General features: G+C 41.6%; 1 protein-coding gene across 1 annotated transcript in view; it reads right to left on the bottom strand.

Moving 5' to 3' along the window:
* LOC139416958 (membrane-associated guanylate kinase, WW and PDZ domain-containing protein 3-like) overlaps positions 1 to 3534 on the bottom strand; it is an 86142-nt gene extending 82608 nt beyond the window's left edge. Inside the window, exon 1 of the mRNA XM_071166170.1 lies at positions 3255 to 3534. Coding sequence (XP_071022271.1) covers positions 3255 to 3534 — 280 coding nt within the window. The remainder of the gene's footprint in view (positions 1 to 3254) is intronic.
* Between the last annotated feature and the right edge of the window lie 18876 nt (positions 3535 to 22410).

Below are 22410 nucleotides of genomic sequence, written 5' to 3' on the forward strand. Positions count from 1 at the left end.
ACATTAGGACAAGTCACAGTAGAGCAGTAGAAAGTAGGACAAGTGTCAGTAAAGCAGTGGACAGTAGCAGTAGAAGTAGACAGTAGGACAAGTGAAAGTAAAGCAGTAGAAAGTAGGACAAGTTGCAGTAGACAGTAGGACAAGTAGCAGTAGACAGTAGGACAAGTAGGACAAGTAGACAGTAGCAGTAGACAGTAGCAGTAGAAGTAGACAGTAGGACAAGTAGAGGTAGACATTAGCAGTAGACAGTAGGACAAGTAGAGGTAGACAGTACCAGTCCTGGGTTCAGATGATTTCAATTACTTTATCTGTGCTTGATTGAGCTTGCCTGGATTAATTTACCAATAACAACTGTAAACCCTGCACATCTGGCACTCCAGGCGAACTAGAGCAAATGCTCAACGTAGTTGGAATGATTTCAAATAGTGATGGGTACAGGACAGGCGACTCACTACACAGGCTGGACGGTAGGCTAGAAGCTAGCAGGTTTAAGGTGAATCTGAATTGAAGTCAAAGGCTAGAAGCTAGCAGGTTTAAAGTGAATCTGAATTGAAGTCAGAGGATAGAAGCTAGCAGGTTTAGGGTCAATCTGAAATGAAGTCAGAGGATAGAAGCTAGCAGGTTTAGGGTCAATCTGAATTGAAGTCAGAGGATAGAAGCTAGCAGGTTTAGGGTCAATCTGAAATGAAGTCAGAGGCTAGAAGCTAGCAGGTTTAGGGTCAATCTGAATTGAAGTCAGAGGCTAGAAGCTAGCTGGTTTAGGGTCAATCTGAATTGAAGTCAGAGGATAGAAGCTAGCAGGTTTAGGGTCAATCTGAATTGAAGTAAGACGATTAGAAGCTAGCAGGTTTAGGGTCAATCTGAATTGAAGTCAGAGGCTAGAAGCTAGCAGTTTAGGGTCAATCTGAATTGAAGTCAGAGGCTAGAAGCTAGCAGGTTTAGGGTCAATCTGAATTGAAGTCAGAGGATAGAAGCTAGCAGGTTTAGGGTCAATCTGAATTGAAGTCAGAGGATAGAAGCTAGCAGGTTTAGGGTCAATCTGAATTGAAGTCAGAGGATAGAAGTTAGCAGGTTTAGGGTCAATCTGAATTGAAGTCAGAGGATAGAAGCTAGCAGGTTTAGGGTCAATCTGAATTGAAGTCAGAGGATAGAAGTTAGCAGGTTTAGGGTCAATCTGATTTGAAGTCAGAGGCTAGAAGCTAGCAGGTTTAGGGTCAATCTGAATTGAAGTCAGTCAATTCAGGAAGGGATTTGAATGAAACATTCGTAGAAAGAAAAAAAATGAAAAAAGTTTGAAATAAATAGCTTCTCCTTTTCGGTTTATTGAGAAGTCATTGAAAATAAAAAATAACATTTCAATTATTAAATTGTAATTTAAGTTTACTTCCTGAATTGGCTGACTTATTGGAATTGTCCTTTACCTAGTAGCTACTCTTACATATGGAGTTACATTTCACATGAAGTTAGCTACATTTTTATAAATACCAACTTTGGCATGAAAAGTGTCGGACGCACATTTTTTGGGCATGCACAGTTTACGAGGCCCCAGGACGTCCTCAGGACTTTCATTTTACTAGTCCTCAGGACTTTCATTTTACTAGTCCTCAGGACTTTCATTTTACTAGTCCTCAGGACTTTCATTTTACTAGTCCTCAGGACTTTCATTTTACTAGTCCTCAGGACTTTCATTTTACTAGTCCTCAGGACTTTCATTTTTACTAGTCCTCAGGATTTTCATTTTACTAGTCCTCAGGATTTTCATTTTACTAGTCCTCAGGACTTTCATTTTACTAGTCCTCAGGACTTTCATTTTACTAGTCCTCAGGACTCTCATTTTACTAGTCCTCAGGACTTTCATTTTACTAGTCCTCAGGACTTTCATTTTACTAGTCCTCAGGACTTTCATTTTACTAGTCCTCAGGACTTTCATTTTACTAGTCCTCAGGACTTTCATTTTACTAGTCCTCAGGACTTTCATTTTACTCGTCCTCAGGACTTTCATTTTACTAGTCCTCAGGACTTTCATTTTACTAGTCCTCAGGACTTTCATTTTACTAGTCCTCAGGACTTTCATTTTACTAGTCCTCAGGACTTTCATTTTACTCGTCCTCAGGACTTTCATTTTACTAGTCCTCAGGACTTTCATTTTACTAGTCCTCAGGACTTTCATTTTACTAGTCCTCAGGACATTCATTTTACTAGTCCTCAGGACTTTCATTTTACTAGTCCTCAGGACTTTCATTTTACTAGTCCTCAGGACTTTCATTTTACTCGTCCTCAGGACTTTCATTTTACTAGTCCTCGGGACTTTCATTTTACTAGTCCTCAGGACTTTCATTTTACTAGTCCTCAGGACTTTCATTTTACTAGTCCTCAGGACTTTCATTTTACTAGTCCTCAGGACTTTCATTTTACTAGTCCTCAGGACTTTCATTTTTACTAGTCCTCAGGATTTTCATTTTACTAGTCCTCAGGATTTTCATTTTACTAGTCCTCAGGACTTTCATTTTACTAGTCCTCAGGACTTTCATTTTACTAGTCCTCAGGACTCTCATTTTACTAGTCCTCAGGACTTTCATTTTACTAGTCCTCAGGACTTTCATTTTACTAGTCCTCAGGACTTTCATTTTACTAGTCCTCAGGACTTTCATTTTACTAGTCCTCAGGACTTTCATTTTACTAGTCCTCAGGACTTTCATTTTACTCGTCCTCAGGACTTTAATTTTACTAGTCCTCAGGACTTTCATTTTACTAGTCCTCAGGACTTTCATTTTACTAGTCCTCAGGACATTCATTTTACTAGTCCTCAGGACTTTCATTTTACTAGTCCTCAGGACTTTCATTTTACTAGTCCTCAGGACTTTCATTTTACTCGTCCTCAGGACTTTCATTTTACTAGTCCTCGGGACTTTCATTTTACTAGTCCTCAGGACATTGCATGACGGTCCAAAGCTGTAGGAACTTTGTCTAGTTCCCTGTAAGTTCCCAGGACCATGACACAACCTTTTTAGGACCACCTCAGGACTTTCATTTTACGACCCTGCAAACGAAAATAAGTTGTTAGGACCACGTTACAAATTGGTCCACTAAATGGTCCAAACGTTGTGTCGTGGTCCCCTGGAGGTTTTGTCTAGTTCCCGGTTGGTGTGTGTGTGTGTGTGTGTGTGTGTGTGTGTGTGTGTGTGTGTGTGTGTGTGTGTGTGTGTGTGTGTGTGTGTGTGTGTGTGTGTGTGTGTGTGTGTGATGGGGGGTACCTGGCGAGACAGTTTTAATGCGTATGGGATGGGGGCATGAGTTGAGGACCCCTCTCACGTCTCCTAGTGTCATGCCCAGGACGGGCGTACCCCCGATCTCCAGTATGACGTCACCCACTGTGGCCCCGCCTCCCGGTGCTGCTGTGACGAATGGGAACTCTCCGTAGTCAGCCCCGCCCCCGATGGCCACACCTAGCTCCCCAGACCCACCCCCCAGGGGAACAAAACTCTCCTGCACCTTGGAACGCCAGTGCAGCTTGTTCACTGTGGCCTTAGACATTGTGGCAGACCTGGAAGAGACACAAGACAGCACAGAGATGGTCAATATATCGTACAAAAGATAGCACAGGGAGCTGTGGCCTTAGACATGGTAGTAGAGCTGGAACAGAATAGCACAGGCCACAGGGATGGTAACAACACCACACGAGTGGGGAAAACAGAACCATGAAAATAGACCCATGAAAACAGACCCATGAAAACAGACCCATGAAACTAGAACCATGAAAACAAACCTATGAAAATAGAACAGTGAAAACAGACCCATGAAAATAGAACCATGAAAACAGACCCATGAAAATAGAACCGTGAAAACAGACCCAGGAAAATAAGACCGTGAAAACAGACCCGTGAAAACAGACCCGTGAAAACAGACCCATGAAAATAGAACCGTGAAAACAGACCCGTGAAAACAGACCCGTGAAAACAGACCCATGAAAATAGAACCGTGACAACAGACCCATGAAAACAGACCTTGCCAACAAACACCCATTATCAGTGGGTGACCATCTATATCCTCTGACCACCCAATCTAATCAGCCATCATTTAAAAAAAAAAAAAAATCCTGGTGATTCAACATGTAAACACCGCTGCCTTGAACCTCTCGATGAGTTGCAAGTTTCCATATTCAGAATAGTTTTGTCAGTTCCCCCCTGGACAAAGGCACGGCACGATACTGAATGACGGTGCTGTGCCTAATTCATGTCACATAGCAGATGGGCTCAACACAGCAGGAGCTAAACTGGTAGACAAACAGGAATAATCAAACTGAATGAAATATGGATGAAGGTATGCAAGGTGTGGAATGATGAATACACTATTTAAATACAGTAAAATTACAAATTACAAAATAACAGTAGGAGCAATAATCGGTCCGTGTCTCTGGAGCTAAGAAGCAATGACAACCTATGACCGATTTAGTACCAATTACCTCAACTAACCTAACCCCCAAACACTGACTCGGTACTGGTACCCCCTGTATATAGCCTCCACATTGACTCTATACCAGTACCCCCTGTATATAGCCTCCACATTGACTCTGTACCGGTACCCCCTGTATATAGCCTCCACATTGACTCTGTACCGGAACCCCCTGTATATAGCCTCCACATTGACTCGGTACCGGTACCCCCTGTATATAGCCTCCACACTGACAATCTACTGGTACCCCCTGTATATAGCCTCCACACTGACTCGGTACCGGTACCCCCTGTATATAGCCTCCACACTGACTCTGTACCGGTACCCCCTGTATATAGCCTCCACATTGACTCTATACCAGTACCCCCTGTATATAGCCTCCACATTGACTCTGTACCGGTACCCCCTGTATATAGCCTCCACACTGACTCTGTACCGGTACCCCCTGTATATAGCCTCCACACTGACTCTGTACCGGTACCCCCTGTATATAGCCTCCACATTGACTCTATACCAGTACCCCCTGTATATAGCCTCCACATTGACTCTGTACCGGTACCCCCTGTATATAGCCTCCACACTGACAATCTACTGGTACCCCCTGTATATAGCCTCCACACTGACTCGGTACCGGTACCCCCTGTATATAGCCTCCACATTGACTCTATACCAGTACCCCCTGTATATAGCCTCCACATTGACTCTGTACCGGAACCCCCTGTATATAGCCTCCACACTGACTCCACACTGAGTCTGTACCGGTACCCCCTGTATATATATAATAATATGTATATTATTTCACTGTAATCGCTACTGTAAATTGGACTGTGCAAATAGATTAACAAGAATTTAAGCTTTCTGCCCGTATCAGATATGTCTATGTCCTGGGAAATGTTTTTGTTACTTACAACGTCATGCTAATCACATTAGCGCACGTTAGCTCAACCGACACCAATCCTGTAGAGGTTAACATTAGCCTTCTACATCTAGCTACATATGTAGCTTCCATCCTCTCAGGTCAGGGGCACAACAATGTCTGAATTAATGGTTGGATCAGAATCTCAGTTATAATCATTGGCCAGTACGGAGAATTAAGTAAAACCACAAGTCCAAGTTGAACAATTCCAGTTGACAGTTACTGTCCGTGACGCTCTCAATGAGATTTGAGTGACACCAAATCCAAGCTGGATTCCCTTGACATTTTGTTTTGTTGGTGCGCCGGGACCATTCACTGTTGAGCTCGATGCTGATTGGCCCCCCCAAAAAAATCAAATCAAATCTTATTGGTCATATACACATGGTAAGCAGATGTTATTGGTCACATAATTAGCAGATGTTATTGGTCACATGGTTAGCAGATGTTATTGGTCACATGGTTAGTAGATGTTATTGGTCACATGGTAAGCAGATGTTATTGGTCACATGGTTAGCAGATGTTATTGGTCACATGGTTAGCAGATGTTATTGGTCACATGGTTCGCAGATGTTATTGGTCACACGGTTAGCAGATGTTATTGGTCACATACACATGGTTAGCAGATGTTATTGCGAGTGTAGCGAAATGCTTGTTATGAATGGAGGCCAGATCCTCGTTGGCTTCCCTTGCCTTCAACGCTACAGACAGAAACAATGTCATACTCGTTTTGACCAGACAGCATCAGATAGATGGCCTACACATAGAGACAGAGAGGGGCGCTGTTTCCCTCGCTCCGATGCTTTCTCTCCTGTGAGATATATTCAACCTCTTGCGATTTGAAGGGAAATTATGAAACTCAGAGAGATGAAAGATAAATGATTGTATTTTTTTCATTTCTATTGGTAAAAATGGGGCGGCAGGGTAGCCTAGTGGTTAGAGCATTGGACTAATAACTGAAAGGTTGCAAGTTCAAATCCCCGAGCTGACAAGGTACAAATCTGTCGCTCTGCCCCTGAACAAAGCAGTTAACCCACTGTTCCTAGGTCGTCATTGAAAATAAGAATTTGTTCTTTAACTAACTTGCCTAGTTAAAAAAAAGGTCAAATAAAAAAAATTGGTAAAAGATTTTGGGAAACCTGCCTTCCCTTGGCATCAATGGATATACCACTGATAAAATTATTCACTCTGAAAACTGCTACAGTTAAGGAAAGTGTTTTACTTCATGAGATCAAGGTCAATCCTTTGGTTCAACTAGGGACACATGAGTGTTCTAGGCTATACCCGGATTAAGAATAGTCCTGGATTAAAAAGCAATTTCAATGGAGATTCATTGATTATGCTTTTTAGTCTAGGACAAGGTTTAATCTGTGGCTGGGACAATAGCCCTGAAAGGCCAGGCTTTCTCCCTATTCTTACTGACCAGAAATTTTGACTCATCTAGTGTCAGGAACCTCTCTCTCTCTCGCTCTCTCTCTCTCTCTCTCTCTCTCTCTCTCTCTCTCTCTCTCTCTCTCTCTCTCTCTCTCTCTCTCTCTCTCTCTCTCTCTAATAGGAGAAAAAGGCAAACAACAGTGGTGTCAGAGGACCAGTCATCCTAAAGAGAACAGTGGTGTCAGAGGACCAGTCATCCTAGAGAACAGTGGTGTCAGAGGACCAGTCATCCTAGAGAACAATGGTGTCAGAGGACCAGTCATCCTGAGGAGAACAGTGGTGTCAGAGGACCAGTCATCCTGAGGAAAACAGTGGTGTCAGAGGACCAGTCATCCTAGAGAACAGTGGTGTCAGAGGACCAGTCATCCTAGAGAACAGTGGTGTCAGAGGACCAGTCATCCTAGAGAACAGTGGTGTCAGAGAACCAGTCATCCTAAAGAGAACAGTAGTGTCAGGGGACCAGTCATCCTAAAGAGAACAGTGGTGTCAGTGGAACAGTCATCCTGAGGAGAACAGTGGTGTCAGAGGACCAGTCATCCTAGAGAAAAGTGGTGTACAAGGTGACTCATCTAGAGCCTGGTTACATATCTAAAGCCTGGTTACAGATCTAGAGCCTGGTTACAGATCTAGAGCCTGGTTACAGATCTAGAGCCTGTTTACATATCTAGAGCCTGGTTACATATCCAGAGCCTGGTGACTCATCTAGAGCCTGGTACATATCTAGAGCCTGGTGACTCATCTAGAGCCTGGTTACATATCTAGAGCCTGGTGACTCATCTAGTGCCTGTTGACTCATCTAGAGCCTGGATACATATCTAGAGCCTGGTGACTCATCTAGAGCCTGGTGACTCAACTAGAGCTTGGTGACTCAACTAGAGCCTGGTGACTCATCTAGAGCCTGGTTACATATCTAGAGCCTGGTTACATATCTAGAGCCTTGTTACATATCTAGAGCCTGGTTATACATCTAGAGCCTGGTGAATCATCTAGAGCCTGGTTATGTATCTAGAGCCTGGTGACTCATCTAGAGCCTGGCTACATATCTAGAGCCTGATGACTCATCTAGAGTATGGCTACATATCTAGAGCTTGGTGAATCATCTAGAGCCTGGCTACATATCTAGAGACTTGCTACATATCTAGATCCTGGTTACATATCTAGAGCCTGGTTATATATCTAGAGCCTGATGACTCATCTAGAGCCTGGTTACATATCTAGAGCCTGGTGACTCATCTAGAGCCTGGTTACATATCTAGAGCCTGGTTACATATCCAGAGCCTGGTGACTCATCTAGAGCCTGGTGACTCATCTAGAGCCTGTTGACTCATCTAGAGCCTGGCTACATATCTAGAGCCTGGTTACAAATCTAGAGCCTGGTGAGTCATCTAGAGCCTGGTGACTCATCAAGAGCTTGGTGACTCATCTAGAGCCTGGATACATATCTAGAGCCTGTTGACTCATCTAGAGCCTGGTGACTCAACTAAAGCTTGGTGACTCAACTAGAGCCTGGTGAATCATCTAGAGCCTGGTTATGTATCTAGAGCCTGGTGACTCATCTAGAGCCTGGATACATATCTAGAGCCTTGTTACATATCTAGAGCCTTGTTACATATCTAGAGCCTGGTTACATATCTAGAGCCTGGTTACATATCTAAAGCTTGGTGACTCATCTAGAGCCTGGCTACATATCTAGAGCCTGGCTACATATCTAGAGCCTGGCTACATATCTAAAGCTTGGTGACTCATCTAGAGCCTGGATACATATCTAGAGCCTGGATACATATCTAGAGCTTGGTGACTCATCTAGAGCCTGGCTACATATCTAGAGCCTTGCTACATATCTAGAGCCTGGCTACATATCTAAAGCTTGGTGACTCATCTAGAGCCTGGCTACATATCTAGAGCCTGGCTACATATCTAGAGCCTGGCTACATATCTAGAGCCTGGCTACATATCTAGAGCTTGGTGACTCATCTAGAGCCTGGCTACATATCTAGAGCCTGACTACATATCTAGAGCCTGGCTAAATATCTAGAGCTTGGTGACTCATCTAGAGCCTGGATACATATCTAGAGCCGGGCTACATATCTAGAGCTTGGTGACTCATCTAGAGCCTGGCTACATATCTAGAGCCTGGCTACATATCTAAAGCTTGGTGACTGATCTAGAGCCTGGCTACATATCTAGAGCCTGGCTACATATCTAGAGCCTGGCTACATATCTAGAGCCTGGCTACATATCTAGAGCCTGGCTACATATCTAGAGCTTGGTGAGTCATCTAGAGCCTGGCTACATATCTAGAGCTTGGTGAGTCATCTAGAGCCTGGCTACATATCTAGAGCCTGGCTACATATCTAGAGCCTGGCTACATATCTAGAGCCTGGCTACATATCTAGAGCCTGGCTACATATCTAGAACTTGGTGACTCATCTAGAGCCTGGCTACATATCTAGAGCCTGGCTACATATCTAGAGCCTGGCTACATATCTAGAGCTTGGTGACTCATCTAGAGCCTGGCTACATATCTAGAGCCTGGCTACATATCTAGAGCCTGGCTACATATCTAGAGCTTGGTGACTCATCTAGAGCCTGGCTACATATCTAGAGCCAGGCTACATATCTAGAGCCTGGCTACATATCTAGAGCCTGGCTACATATCTATAGCCTGGCTACATATCTAGAGCTTGGTGAGTCATCTAGAGCCTGGCTACATATCTAGAGCTTGGTGACTCATCTAGAGCATGGCTACATATCTAGAGCCTGGCTACATATCTAGAGCTTGGTTACATATCCAGAGCCTGGTGACTCATCTAGAGCCTGGTGACTCATCTAGAGCCTGTTGACTCATCTAGAGCCTGGCTACATATCTAGAGCCTGGTTACAAATCTAGAGGCTGGTGAGTCATCTAGAGCCTGGTGACTCATCAAGAGCCTGGTGACTCATCTAGAGCCTGGATACATATCTAGAGCCTGTTGACTCATCTAGAGCCTGGTGACTCAACTAAAGCTTGGTGACTCAACTAGAGCCTGGTGACTCATCTAGAGCCTGGTTACATATCTAGAGCCTGGTTACATATCTAGAGCCTTGTTACATATCTAGAGCCTTGTTACATATCTAGAGCCTGGTTATACATCTAGAGCCTGGTGAATCATCTAGAGCCTGGTTATGTATCTAGAGCCTGGTGACTCATCTAGAGCCTGGATACATATCTAGAGCCTGGTTACATATCTAGAGCCTGGTTACATATCTAGAGCCTGGTTACATATCTAAAGCTTGGTGACTCATCTAGAGCCTGGCTACATATCTAGAGCCTGGCTACATATCTAGAGCCTGGCTACATATCTAAAGCTTGGTGACTCATCTAGAGCCTGGATACATATCTAGAGCCTGGATACATATCTAGAGCTTGGTGACTCATCTAGAGCCTGGCTACATATCTAGAGCCTTGCTACATATCTAGAGCCTGGCTACATATCTAGAGCCTGGCTACATATCTAAAGCTTGGTGACTCATCTAGAGCCTGGCTACATATCTAGAGCCTGGCTACATATCTAGAGCCTGGCTACATATCTAGAGCCTGGCTACATATCTAGAGCTTGGTGACTCATCTAGAGCCTGGCTACATATCTAGAGCCTGACTACATATCTAGAGCCTGGCTAAATATCTAGAGCTTGGTGACTCATCTAGAGCCTGGATACATATCTAGAGCCGGGCTACATATCTAGAGCTTGGTGACTCATCTAGAGCCTGGCTACATATCTAGAGCCTGGCTACATATCTAAAGCTTGGTGACTCATCTAGAGCCTGGCTACATATCTAGAGCCTGGCTACATATCTAGAGCCTGGCTACATATCTAGATCCTGGCTACATATCTAGAGCCTGGCTACATATCTAGAGCTTGGTGAGTCATCTAGAGCCTGGCTACATATCTAGAGCCTGGCTACATATCTAGAGCCTGGCTACATATCTAGAGCCTGGCTACATATCTAGAGCCTGGCTACATATCTAGAACTTTGTGACTCATCTAGAGCCTGGATACATATCTAGAGCCTGGCTACATATCTAGAGCCTGGCTACATATCTAGAGCTTGGTGACTCATCTAGAGCCTGGCTACATATCTAGAGCCTGGCTACATATCTAGAGCCTGGCTACATATCTAGAGCTTGGTGACTCATCTAGAGCCTGGCTACATATCTAGAGCCAGGCTACATATCTAGAGCCTGGCTACATATCTAGAGCCTGGCTACATATCTAGAGCCTGGCTACATATCTAGAGCTTGGTGAGTCATCTAGAGCCTGGCTACATATCTAGAGCCTGGCTACATATCTAGAGCCTGGCTACATATCTAGAGCCTGGCTACATATATAGAACTTGGTGACTCATCTAGAGCCTGGCTACATATCTAGAGCTTGGTGACTCATCTAGAGCCTGGATACATATCTAGAGCCTGGCTACATATCTAGAGCCTGGCTACATATCTAGAGCTTGGTGACTCATCTAGAGCCTGGCTACATATCTAGAGCCTGGCTACATATCTAGAGCCTGGTGACTCATCTAGAGCCTGGATACATATTTAGAGCCTGGCTACATATCTAGAGCCTGGCTACATATCTAGAGCCTGGCTACATATCTAGAGCCTGGCTAAATATCTAGAGCTTGGTGACTCATCTAGAGCCTGGATACATATCTAGAGCCGGGCTACATATCTAGAGCTTGGTGACTCATCTAGAGCCTGGCTACATATCTAGAGCCTGGCTACATATCTAAAGCTTGGTGACTCATCTAGAGCCTGGCTACATATCTAGAGCCTGGCTACATATCTAGAGCCTGGCTACATATCTAGAGCCTGGCTACATATCTAGAGCCTGGCTACATATCTAGAGCTTGGTGAGTCATCTAGAGCCTGGCTACATATCTAGAGCCTGGCTACATATCTAGAGCCTGGCTACATATCTAGAGCCTGGCTACATATCTAGAACTTGGTGACTCATCTAGAGCCTGGATACATATCTAGAGCCTGGCTACATATCTAGAGCCTGGCTACATATCTAGAGCTTGGTGACTCATCTAGAGCCTGGCTACATATCTAGAGCCTGGCTACATATCTAGAGCCTGGCTACATATCTAGAGCTTGGTGACTCATCTAGAGCCTGGCTACATATCTAGAGCCAGGCTACATATCTAGAGCCTGGCTACATATCTAGAGCCTGGCTACATATATAGAACTTGGTGACTCATCTAGAGCCTGGCTACATATCTAGAGCTTGGTGACTCATCTAGAGCCTGGATACATATCTAGAGCCTGGCTACATATCTAGAGCCTGGCTACATATCTAGAGCTTGGTGACTCATCTAGAGCCTGGCTACATATCTAGAGCCTGGCTACATATCTAGAGCCTGGTGACTCATCTAGAGCCTGGATACATATCTAGAGCCTGGCTACATATCTAGAGCCTGGCTACATATCTAGAGCTTTGTGACTCATCTAGAGCCTGGCTACATATCTCTAACTATTCTTCCCCACAGCACCGGCACCACAGTATGATACGCATGCCCTGCTGAAGCAGATGTGATTGGATTGCTGAGGGACTTGCTTGTAAGTGGATTATCTCATTTCAATCAGAGATAAAAGGACCTATCATGCATCCCAAATGGCATCCTACAGTATTTCCTATTCAGTTCACTACTTTTTACCAGGGCCTTGGTCAGAATTAGTGCACTAAATAGGGAGTACAGTTCGATTTGAGACTGACTCCCAGTTCTCAGATTCATCTATACAGTACTGTGAATACTGTTATATTCTTATTAATAGCTGCTAATATAAACATAAAGCAGAACGCCAGAATACATCTGTCTCTCTGTATGTTTGTCTGTCCGTCCGTCCGTTTCTCTGTTGGTCAGTCTGTCTGTCTGTATGTCTGTTAGTCTGCCTCACTAGTGTCACTCAGCTCATCTCCATCTTATTTCAAAGTATTCATTGTGGAAGAATACAAAACAATATAATACAAAACAATATAATACAAAACAATAGAATATAAAACAAATTATGATGATCAGGAGATTCTATTTTCACAGACTCAACATATGTACATTTTACACAAACACCAAGACATGAAGGTGTTAGTTAGCTAGCGCAGGCTACATTAGTTCAGCAGTGGTAAAGGACCCAGAGAAGCAGTTGTGAGAGCTGAGATTAAACACAAAGGACAGAAGCCTGGACACAGACTAAGCCTGACAGACAGACCGATGGGTCTGGGGGGGTCAGAGAATGCCATCCAGGCAAATGGGTTGGAATTATGACCTAGTTGTATCCTGTAGATAACTCTGCAGTTAAGATGCTAGACTAGTGGTATCTCTGCAGTTAGGATGCTAGACTAGTGGTATCTCTGCTGTTAGGATGCTAGACTAGTGGTATCTCTGCAGTTAGGATTCTAGACTAGTGCTATCTCTGCAGTTAGGATGCTAGACTAGTGGTATCTCTGCAGTTAGGATGCTAGACTAGTGCTATCTCTGCAGTTAGGATGCTAGACTAGTGGTATCTCTGCAGTTAGGATGCTAGACTAGTGGTATCTCTGCAGTTAGGATGCAAGACTATTGGTATCTCTGCAGTTAGGATGCTAGACTAGTGCTATCTCTGCTGTTAGGATGCTAGACTAGTGGTATCTCTGCTGTTAGGATGCTAGACTAGTGGTATCTCTGCAGTTAGGATGCTAGACTAGTCGTATCTCTGCAGTTAGGATGCTAGACTAGTGCTATCTCTGCAGTTAGGATGCTAGACTAGTGCTATCTCTGCAGTTAGGATGCTAGACTAGTGGTATCTCTGCTGTTAGGATGCTAGACTAGTTGTATCTCTGCAGTTAGGATGCTAGACTAGTGGTATCTCTGCAGTTAGGATGCTAGACTAGTGGTATCTCTGCAGTTAGGATGCTAGACTAGTGGTGTCTCTGCAGTTAGGATGCTAGACTAGTGGTATCTCTGCAGTTAGGATGCTAGACTAGTGGTATCTCTGCAGTTAGGATGCACCACTATTGGTATCTCTGCAGTTAGGATGCTAGACTAGTGCTATCTCTGCTGTTAGGATGCTAGACTAGTGGTATCTCTGCTGTTAGGATGCTAGACTAGTTGTATCTCTGCAGTTAGGATGCTAGACTAGTGGTATCTCTGCAGTTAGGATGCTAGACTAGTGGTGTCTCTGCAGTTAAGATGCTAGACTAGTGGTATCTCTGCAGTTAAGATGATAGACTAGTGGTATCTCTGCAGTTAGGATGCTAGACTAGTGGTATCTCTTTAGTTAGGATGCTAGACTAGTGGTATCTCTGCAGTTAGGATGCTAGACTAGTGCTATCTCTGCAGTTAGGATGCTAGACTAGTGGTATCTCTGCAGTTAGGATGCTAGACTAGTGGTATCTCTGCAGTTAGGATGCTAGACTAGTGGTATCTCTGCAGTTAGGATGCTAGACTAGTGGTATCTCTGCAGTTAGTGGTATCTCTGCAGTTAGGATGCTAGACTAGTTGTATCTCTGCAGTTAGGATGCAAGACTATTGGTATCTCTGCAGTTAGGATGCTAGACTAGTGGTATCTCTGCAGTTAGGATGCTAGACTAGTGGTATCTCTGCAGTTAGGATGCTAGACTAGTGGTATCTCTGCAGTTAGTGGTATCTCTGCAGTTAGGATGCTAGACTAGTGGTATCTCTGCAGTTAGGATGCTAGACTAGTGGTATCTCTGCAGTTAGTGGTATCTCTGCAGTTAGGATGCTAGACTAGTGGTATCTCTGCAGTTAGGATGCTAGACTAGTGGTATCTCTGCAGTTAGGATGCTAGACTAGTGGTATCTCTGCAGTTAGGATGCTAGACTAGTGGTATCTCTGCAGTTAGGATGCTAGACTAGTGGTATCTCTGCAGTTAGTGGTATCTCTGCAGTTAGGATGCTAGAGACCAGGAGATGCTATATAGTAGACCATCGTTCATTACATAACCTAGATGTTCCTAAACTGTACTTGACGCAGCCAAAATGGTCAGGAACCTCACAGCCGCGTTTTCAACGACCCAAACTAATTTTTCATAGCGTGACATTTATATTTTCCCTTAACTGTCATAGATCATAATGGTTGTGGTTCTCCCTGTCATAGACCATAATGGTTGTGGTTCTCCCTGTCATAGACCATAATGGTTGTGGTTCTCCCTGTCATAGACCATAATGGTTGTGGTTCTCGCTGTCATAGACCATAATGGTTGTGGTTCTCCCTGTCATAGACCATAATGGTTGTGGTTCTCCCTGTCAAAGATCATAATGGTTGTGGTTCTCCCTGTCATAGACCATAATGGTTGTGGTTCTCCCTGTCATAGACCATAATGGTTGTGGTTCTCCCTGTCATAGACCATAACGGTTGTGGTTCTCCCTGTCATAGATCATAATGGTTGTGGTTCTCCCTGTCATAGACCATAATGGTTGTGGTTCTCCCTGTCATAGACCATAATGGTTGTGGTTCTCCCTGTCATAGACCATAATGGTTGTGGTTCTCTGTCATAGATCATAATGGTTGTGGTTCTCTGTCAGAGATCATAATGGTTGTGGTTCTCCCTGTCATAGATCATAACGGTTGTGGTTCTCTGTCATAGATCATAATGCTTGTGGTTCTCCCTATCATAGATCATAATGGTTGTGGTTCTCTGTCATAGACCAAATGGTTGTGGTTCTCCCTGTCAGAGAAGAGCAAGTCACTAGGCAACATTACGCTGTGAGGAGCACGTGGTGAGGACTGGCTAGACAGCAGCCGTGTTCAACTCAATAATAAAACACCACTACTACACATTAATACACGTGGGGATTGAGACTAGAGGGAAGAGACGACAACTCAGTTCCAAGCCGCTGAGAAAAAAATAAGGTTTATACTGTATCTCAGGCTTTGTAAAGTTATAATGTATCTCAGGCTATGTAAAGTTATACTGTAGTTCAGGCTTTGTAAAGTTATACTGTATCTCAGGCTATGTAAAGTTATGCTGTATCTCAGGCTATGTAAAGTTATACTGTAGTTCAGGCTTTGTAAAGTTATACTGTATCTCAGGCTATGTAAAGTTACACTGTATCTCAGGCTATGTAAAGTGATACTGTATCTCAGGCTTTGTAAAGTTATACTGTATCTCAGGCTATGTAAAGTTATACTGTATCTCAGGCTATGTAAAGTTATACTGTAGTTCAGGCTTTGTAAAGTTATACTGTATCTCAGGCTATGTCAAGTTATAATGTATCTCAGGCTATGTAAAGTTATACTGTAGTTCAGGCTATGTAAAGTTATACTGTAGTTCAGGCTATGTAAAGTTATACTGTATCTCAGGCTATGTAAAGTTATACTGTAGTTCAGTCTATGTAAAGTTATACTGTATCTCAGGGTTTGTAAAGTTATACTGTATCTCAGGCTATGTAAAGTTATACTGTATCTCAGGCTATGTAAAGTTATACTGTATCTCAGGCTATGTAAAGTTATACTGTATCTCAGGCTATGTAAAGTTATACTGTAGTTCAGGCTTTGTAAAGTTATACTGTATCTCAGGCTATGTAAAGTTATACTGTATCTCAGGCTATGTAAAGTTATACTGTAGTTCAGGCTATGTAAAGTTATACTGTATCTCAGGCTATGTAAAGTTATACTGTAGTTCAGGCTATGTAAAGTTATACTGTATCTCAGGCTATGTAAAGTTATAGTGTATCTCAGGCTATGTAAAGTTATACTGTAGTTCAGGCTATGTAAAGTTATACTGTATCTCAGGCTATGTAAAGTTATACTGTCGTTCAGGCTATGTAAAGTTATACTGTAGTTCAGGCTATGTAAAGTTATACTGTATCTTCGGCTATGTAAAGTTATACTGAGTCTCAGGCTATGTAAAGTTACACTGTATCTCAGGCTATGTAAAGTTATACTGTATCTCAGGCTATGTAAAGTTATACTGTAGTTCAGGCTATGTAAAGTTATACTGTATCTCAGGCTTTGTAAAGTTATACTGTAGTTCAGGCTATGTAAAGTTATACTGTATCTCAGGCTATGTAAAGTTATACTGAGTCTCAGGCTATGTAAAGTTATACTGAGTCTCAGGCTATGTAAAGTTATACTGTAGTTCAGGCTATGTAAAGTTATACTGTATCTCAGGCTATGTAAAGTTATACTGTAGTTCAGGCTATGTAAAGTTATACTGTATCTCAGGCTATGTAAAGTTATACTGTATCTCAGGCTATGTAAAGTTATACTGTATCTCAGGCTATGTAAAGTTATACTGTATCTCAGGCTATGTAAAGTTATACTGTATCTCAGGCTATGTAAAGTTATACTGTATCTCAGGCTTTGTAAAGTTATACTGTATCTCAGGCTATGTAAAGTTATACTGTATCTCAGGCTATGTAAAGTTATACTGTAGTTCAGGCTATGTAAAGTTATACTGTATCTCAGGCTATGTAAAGTTATACTGTATCTCAGGCTATGTAAAGTTATACTGTATCTCAGGCTATGTAAAATTATAATGTATCTCAGGCTATGTAAAGTTATACTGTATCTCAGGCTTTGTAAAGTTATACTGTATCTCAGGCTATGTAAAGTTATACTGTATCTCAGGCTATGTAAAGTTATACTGTAGTTCAGGCTATGTAAAGTTATACTGTATCTCAGGCTATGTAAAGTTATACTGTATCTCAGGCTATGTAAAGTTATACTGTAGTTCAGGCTATGTAAAGTTATACTGTAGTTCAGGCTATGTAAAGTTATACTGTATCTCAGGCTATGTAAAGTTATACTGTAGTTCAGTCTATGTAAAGTTATACTGTATCTCAGGGTTTGTAAAGTTATACTGTATCTCAGGCTATGTAAAGTTATACTGTATCTCAGGCTATGTAAAGTTATACTGTATCTCAGGCTATGTAAAGTTATACTGTATCTCAGGCTATGTAAAGTTATACTGTAGTTCAGGCTTTGTAAAGTTATACTGTATCTCAGGCTATGTAAAGTTATACTGTATCTCAGGCTATGTAAAGTTATACTGTAGTTCAGGCTATGTAAAGTTATACTGTATCTCAGGCTATGTAAAGTTATACTGTAGTTCAGGCTATGTAAAGTTATACTGTATCTCAGGCTATGTAAAGTTATAGTGTATCTCAGGCTATGTAAAGTTATACTGTAGTTCAGGCTATGTAAAGTTATACTGTATCTCAGGCTATGTAAAGTTATACTGTCGTTCAGGCTATGTAAAGTTATACTGTAGTTCAGGCTATGTAAAGTTATACTGTATCTTCGGCTATGTAAAGTTATACTGAGTCTCAGGCTATGTAAAGTTACACTGTATCTCAGGCTATGTAAAGTTATACTGTATCTCAGGCTATGTAAAGTTATACTGTAGTTCAGGCTATGTAAAGTTATACTGTATCTCAGGCTTTGTAAAGTTATACTGTAGTTCAGGCTATGTAAAGTTATACTGTATCTCAGGCTATGTAAAGTTATACTGAGTCTCAGGCTATGTAAAGTTATACTGAGTCTCAGGCTATGTAAAGTTATACTGTAGTTCAGGCTATGTAAAGTTATACTGTATCTCAGGCTATGTAAAGTTATACTGTAGTTCAGGCTATGTAAAGTTATACTGTATCTCAGGCTATGTAAAGTTATACTGTATCTCAGGCTATGTAAAGTTATACTGTATCTCAGGCTATGTAAAGTTATACTGTATCTCAGGCTATGTAAAGTTATACTGTATCTCAGGCTATGTAAAGTTATACTGTATCTCAGGCTTTGTAAAGTTATACTGTATCTCAGGCTATGTAAAGTTATACTGTATCTCAGGCTATGTAAAGTTATACTGTAGTTCAGGCTATGTAAAGTTATACTGTATCTCAGGCTATGTAAAGTTATACTGTATCTCAGGCTATGTAAAGTTATACTGTATCTCAGGCTATGTAAAATTATAATGTATCTCAGGCTATGTAAAGTTATACTGTATCTCAGGCTTTGTAAAGTTATACTGTATCTCAGGCTATGTAAAGTTATACTGTATCTCAGGCTATGTAAAGTTATACTGTAGTTCAGGCTATGTAAAGTTATACTGTATCTCAGGCTATGTAAAGTTATACTGTATCTCAGGCTATGTAAAGTTATACTGTAGTTCAGGCTATGTAAAGTTATACTGTATCTCAGGCTATGTAAAGTTATACTGTATCTCAGGCTATGTAAAGTTATTCTGTATCTCAGGCTATGTAAAGTTATACTGTATCTCAGGCTATGTAAAGTTATACTGTATCTCAGGCTATGTAAAGTTATACTGTATCTCAGGCTATGTAAAGTTATACTGTATCTCAGGCTATGTAAAGTTATACTGTATCTCAGGCTATGTAAAGTTAACAACCTCACACCATAGATGTAGATTTATGTCATGTACTCATGAACATGTTCTTATGGTTTGAGCTTTTAATAAATGTAATTATAAGCAATCTATATGTTTGATTATTTTAAACATTTAATCGTTTTAAAAAAGCAATCTGTAATATCAGAAGCACATCTAAATTTGCTGTCCAAAATGTAGAACATTCCATATTAATAACACCTGTCTAGGACCATTTGCATAGCCACAGTTAAGCCCCTGGTAAGGACTTATCAAAGACAAATACAAAAATCAGATATTTTCATTTGATCAGGATCTCCGTTAGCCGACGGCAACGGCGACAGCTAGACTTACTGGGGTCCGACACATAACGAAAAACTCATTACAGACAAAAGACTTCACAATTTACAGACATTTAAAACATTAACTTGTGTGTGTGTGTGTGTGTGTGTGTGTGTGTGTGTGTGTGTGTGTGTGTGTGTGTGTGTGTGTGTGTGCATAGCAAGCTAAGAGCTGGCAGCAAGCTGATACAGTAGGTCTGCTATTAGAACCAGTAAAGACCGCTTTAGCACTCTTGGGTAGCGGAATGACTTTGGCTTCCCTCCAGGCCTGAGGACAAACACCTTCCTCTAGGCTCAGATTAAAGATATGACAGATAGGAGTGGCTATAGAGTCAGCTACCATCCTCAGTAGCTTTCCATCTAAGTTGTCAATGCCAGGAGGTTTGTCATTATTGATCGATAACAAAACAAAAAAAATCCACCTCTCCCACACTAACTTTACAAAATTCAAACTTACAATGCTTTTCTTTCATTAATAATTTCCTGTCTAAATTTGCACACTTTGCCAATGAAGTAATCATTAAAATAATTGGCAACATCAAATGGTTTTGTGATGATTAAGCCAATTGATTGGATGAAAGATGGAGTTGATTTTGTCTTTCTGCCCAAAATGTAATGTAAATTACTCCAAAGTTGTTTTACATCATTCTTTATATCATCGAATCAATTGGCTTAATCATCACAAAATCATTGATCTTGTTTTCATAATACAGTTTATTCTTTATTTTTGTTGAGTTTAGTCACATCATTTCTCAATTTGCAGTAAGTGTCACACCCTGACCTTAGTTATCTTTGTTTTCTTTATTATTTTGGTTAGGTCAGGGTGTGACGAGGGTGGGTATATGTGTTTTGACTTGTCTAGGGTTTTTCGTATGTTTATGGTATTTTTTTCCAGTCTAGGTGTTTTTATGTCTATGGTTGCCTAGATTGGTTCTCAATCAGAGGCAGCTGTTTATCGTTGTCTCTGATTGGGGACCATATTTAGGTAGCCATATGCCTTGGATAGTTTGTGGGTTATTGTCTGTGTAGTTGCCTTTGTCAGCACTCGTTGTGCGTAGCGTCACGTTGGTTTGTTAAGTGTTCTTTGTTTATTAAAAGGAAGAATGAATTCTCATCACGCTGCGCCTTGGTCTCTTCTATACAACGAATGTGACAGTAAGTCAGCCAATCAGATGTACAGCCAGAATTATTAGCCCCTCCTTTTGCCCCATCTCTTTCAACCATACAGTTTTTCAATTCCTCATCAATCCATGGAGTATTAACAAACACAAAGTATTAACTTAAGGGGGCTGAATAATTTTGCACGCCCAATTTTTCAGTTTTTGATTTGTTAAAAAAGTTTGAAATATCCAATAAATGTCCTTCCACTTCATGATTGTGTCCCACTTGTTGTTGATTCTTCACAAAAAAATACAGTTTTATATCTTTATGTTTGAAGCCTGAAATGTGGCAAAAGGTCGCAAAGTTCAAGGGGGCCGAATACTTTCGCAAGGCACTGTAGCAACTATATTGTGATCACTGCATCCAATGGGTACGGATACAGCTTTATGTAACAGCCGTTGGTGGAAGAAGGTGAGGACCAAGGTGCAGCGTGGTACGTGTTCATCATTATCTAATAAAATAGAACACTGAGTAGTGAAACAACAAAGAGAACAACCGAAACAGTTCTGTCTGGTGCAGACACACACAAAAACAGAAAACAACTACCCACAAAAACCCAGTGGGAAAAAGCTACCTAAGTATGGTTCTCAATCAGAGACAACGATAGACCGGCCAAACAACAAAGAAATACAAAACATAGAAAATGAACATAGAATGCCCACCTTAGTCACACCCTGGCCTAACCAAAATTGAGAATAAAAGCCTCTCTGTGGCTTTTAGGGCGTGACACTTTAGTTCTACAGTATTAGTAAAAATGTGATCGATACATGTGGATGACCATGTTCCTGTAGAAAGTAGACCTCTCTGTTCACATCACATACACTATCAAGCATTTCACACACATTCTCTAGATACTGACTGTTAGCACTCGGTGGCCTATAGCAACACCCCAAAAGAAAAGGCTTTAGATGAAGTGCCAAGTGAACCTGCAACCACAACACTTCAATAACACTTGACATTAGATCTTCTCTAAGCATTACAGGGATATGACTCTGAATGTACAGTATATACAGCAACACCTCCCCCATAAGCATTCCTGTATTTTCTGTAGATGTTATATCCTTGTATTGATGCTGCTGTATCATCAAAGAAATTATCTAAGTGAGTCTCAGAAATGGCTAATATATGAATGTTACCTGATGTTATCAAGTTATTGATTTCATGAACCTTATTTCTAAGGCTACATATATTAATATTTCCAGCCCGTTCCTGGGTAGCTTATCAGAGATAGACAGAAAGGTAAGAAAGGTAAGGTAGAAGAACCAGTATAAAACAGGAGAGAGCTGCTCGTCAGAAAGGTAAGGTAGAAGAACCAGTATAAAACAGGAGAGAGCTGCTCGTCAGAAAGGTAAGGTAGAAGAACCAGTATAAAACAGGAGAGAGCTGCTCGTCAGAAAGGTAAGGTAGAAGAACCAGTATAAAACAGGAGAGAGCTGCTCGTCAGAAAGGTAAGGTAGAAGAACCAGTATAAAACAGGAGAGAGCTGCTCGTCAGAGAGGTAAAGTAGAAGAACCAGTATAAAACAGGAGAGAGCTGCTCGTCAGAAAGGTAAGGTAGAAGAACCAGTATAAAACAGGAGAGAGCTGCTCGTCAGAAAGGTAAGGTAGAAGAACCAGTATAAAACAGGAGAGAGCTGCTCGTCAGAAAGGTAAGGTAGAAGAACCAGTATAAAACAGGAGAGAGCTGCTCGTCAGAGAGCTAAAGTAGAAGAACCAGTATAAAACAGGAGAGAGCTGCTTGTCAGAAAGGT

The sequence above is a fragment of the Oncorhynchus clarkii genome, chromosome 9, assembly GCF_045791955.1.
Source record: "Oncorhynchus clarkii lewisi isolate Uvic-CL-2024 chromosome 9, UVic_Ocla_1.0, whole genome shotgun sequence".
NCBI classification, from domain to species: Eukaryota; Metazoa; Chordata; class Actinopteri; order Salmoniformes; family Salmonidae; genus Oncorhynchus; species Oncorhynchus clarkii.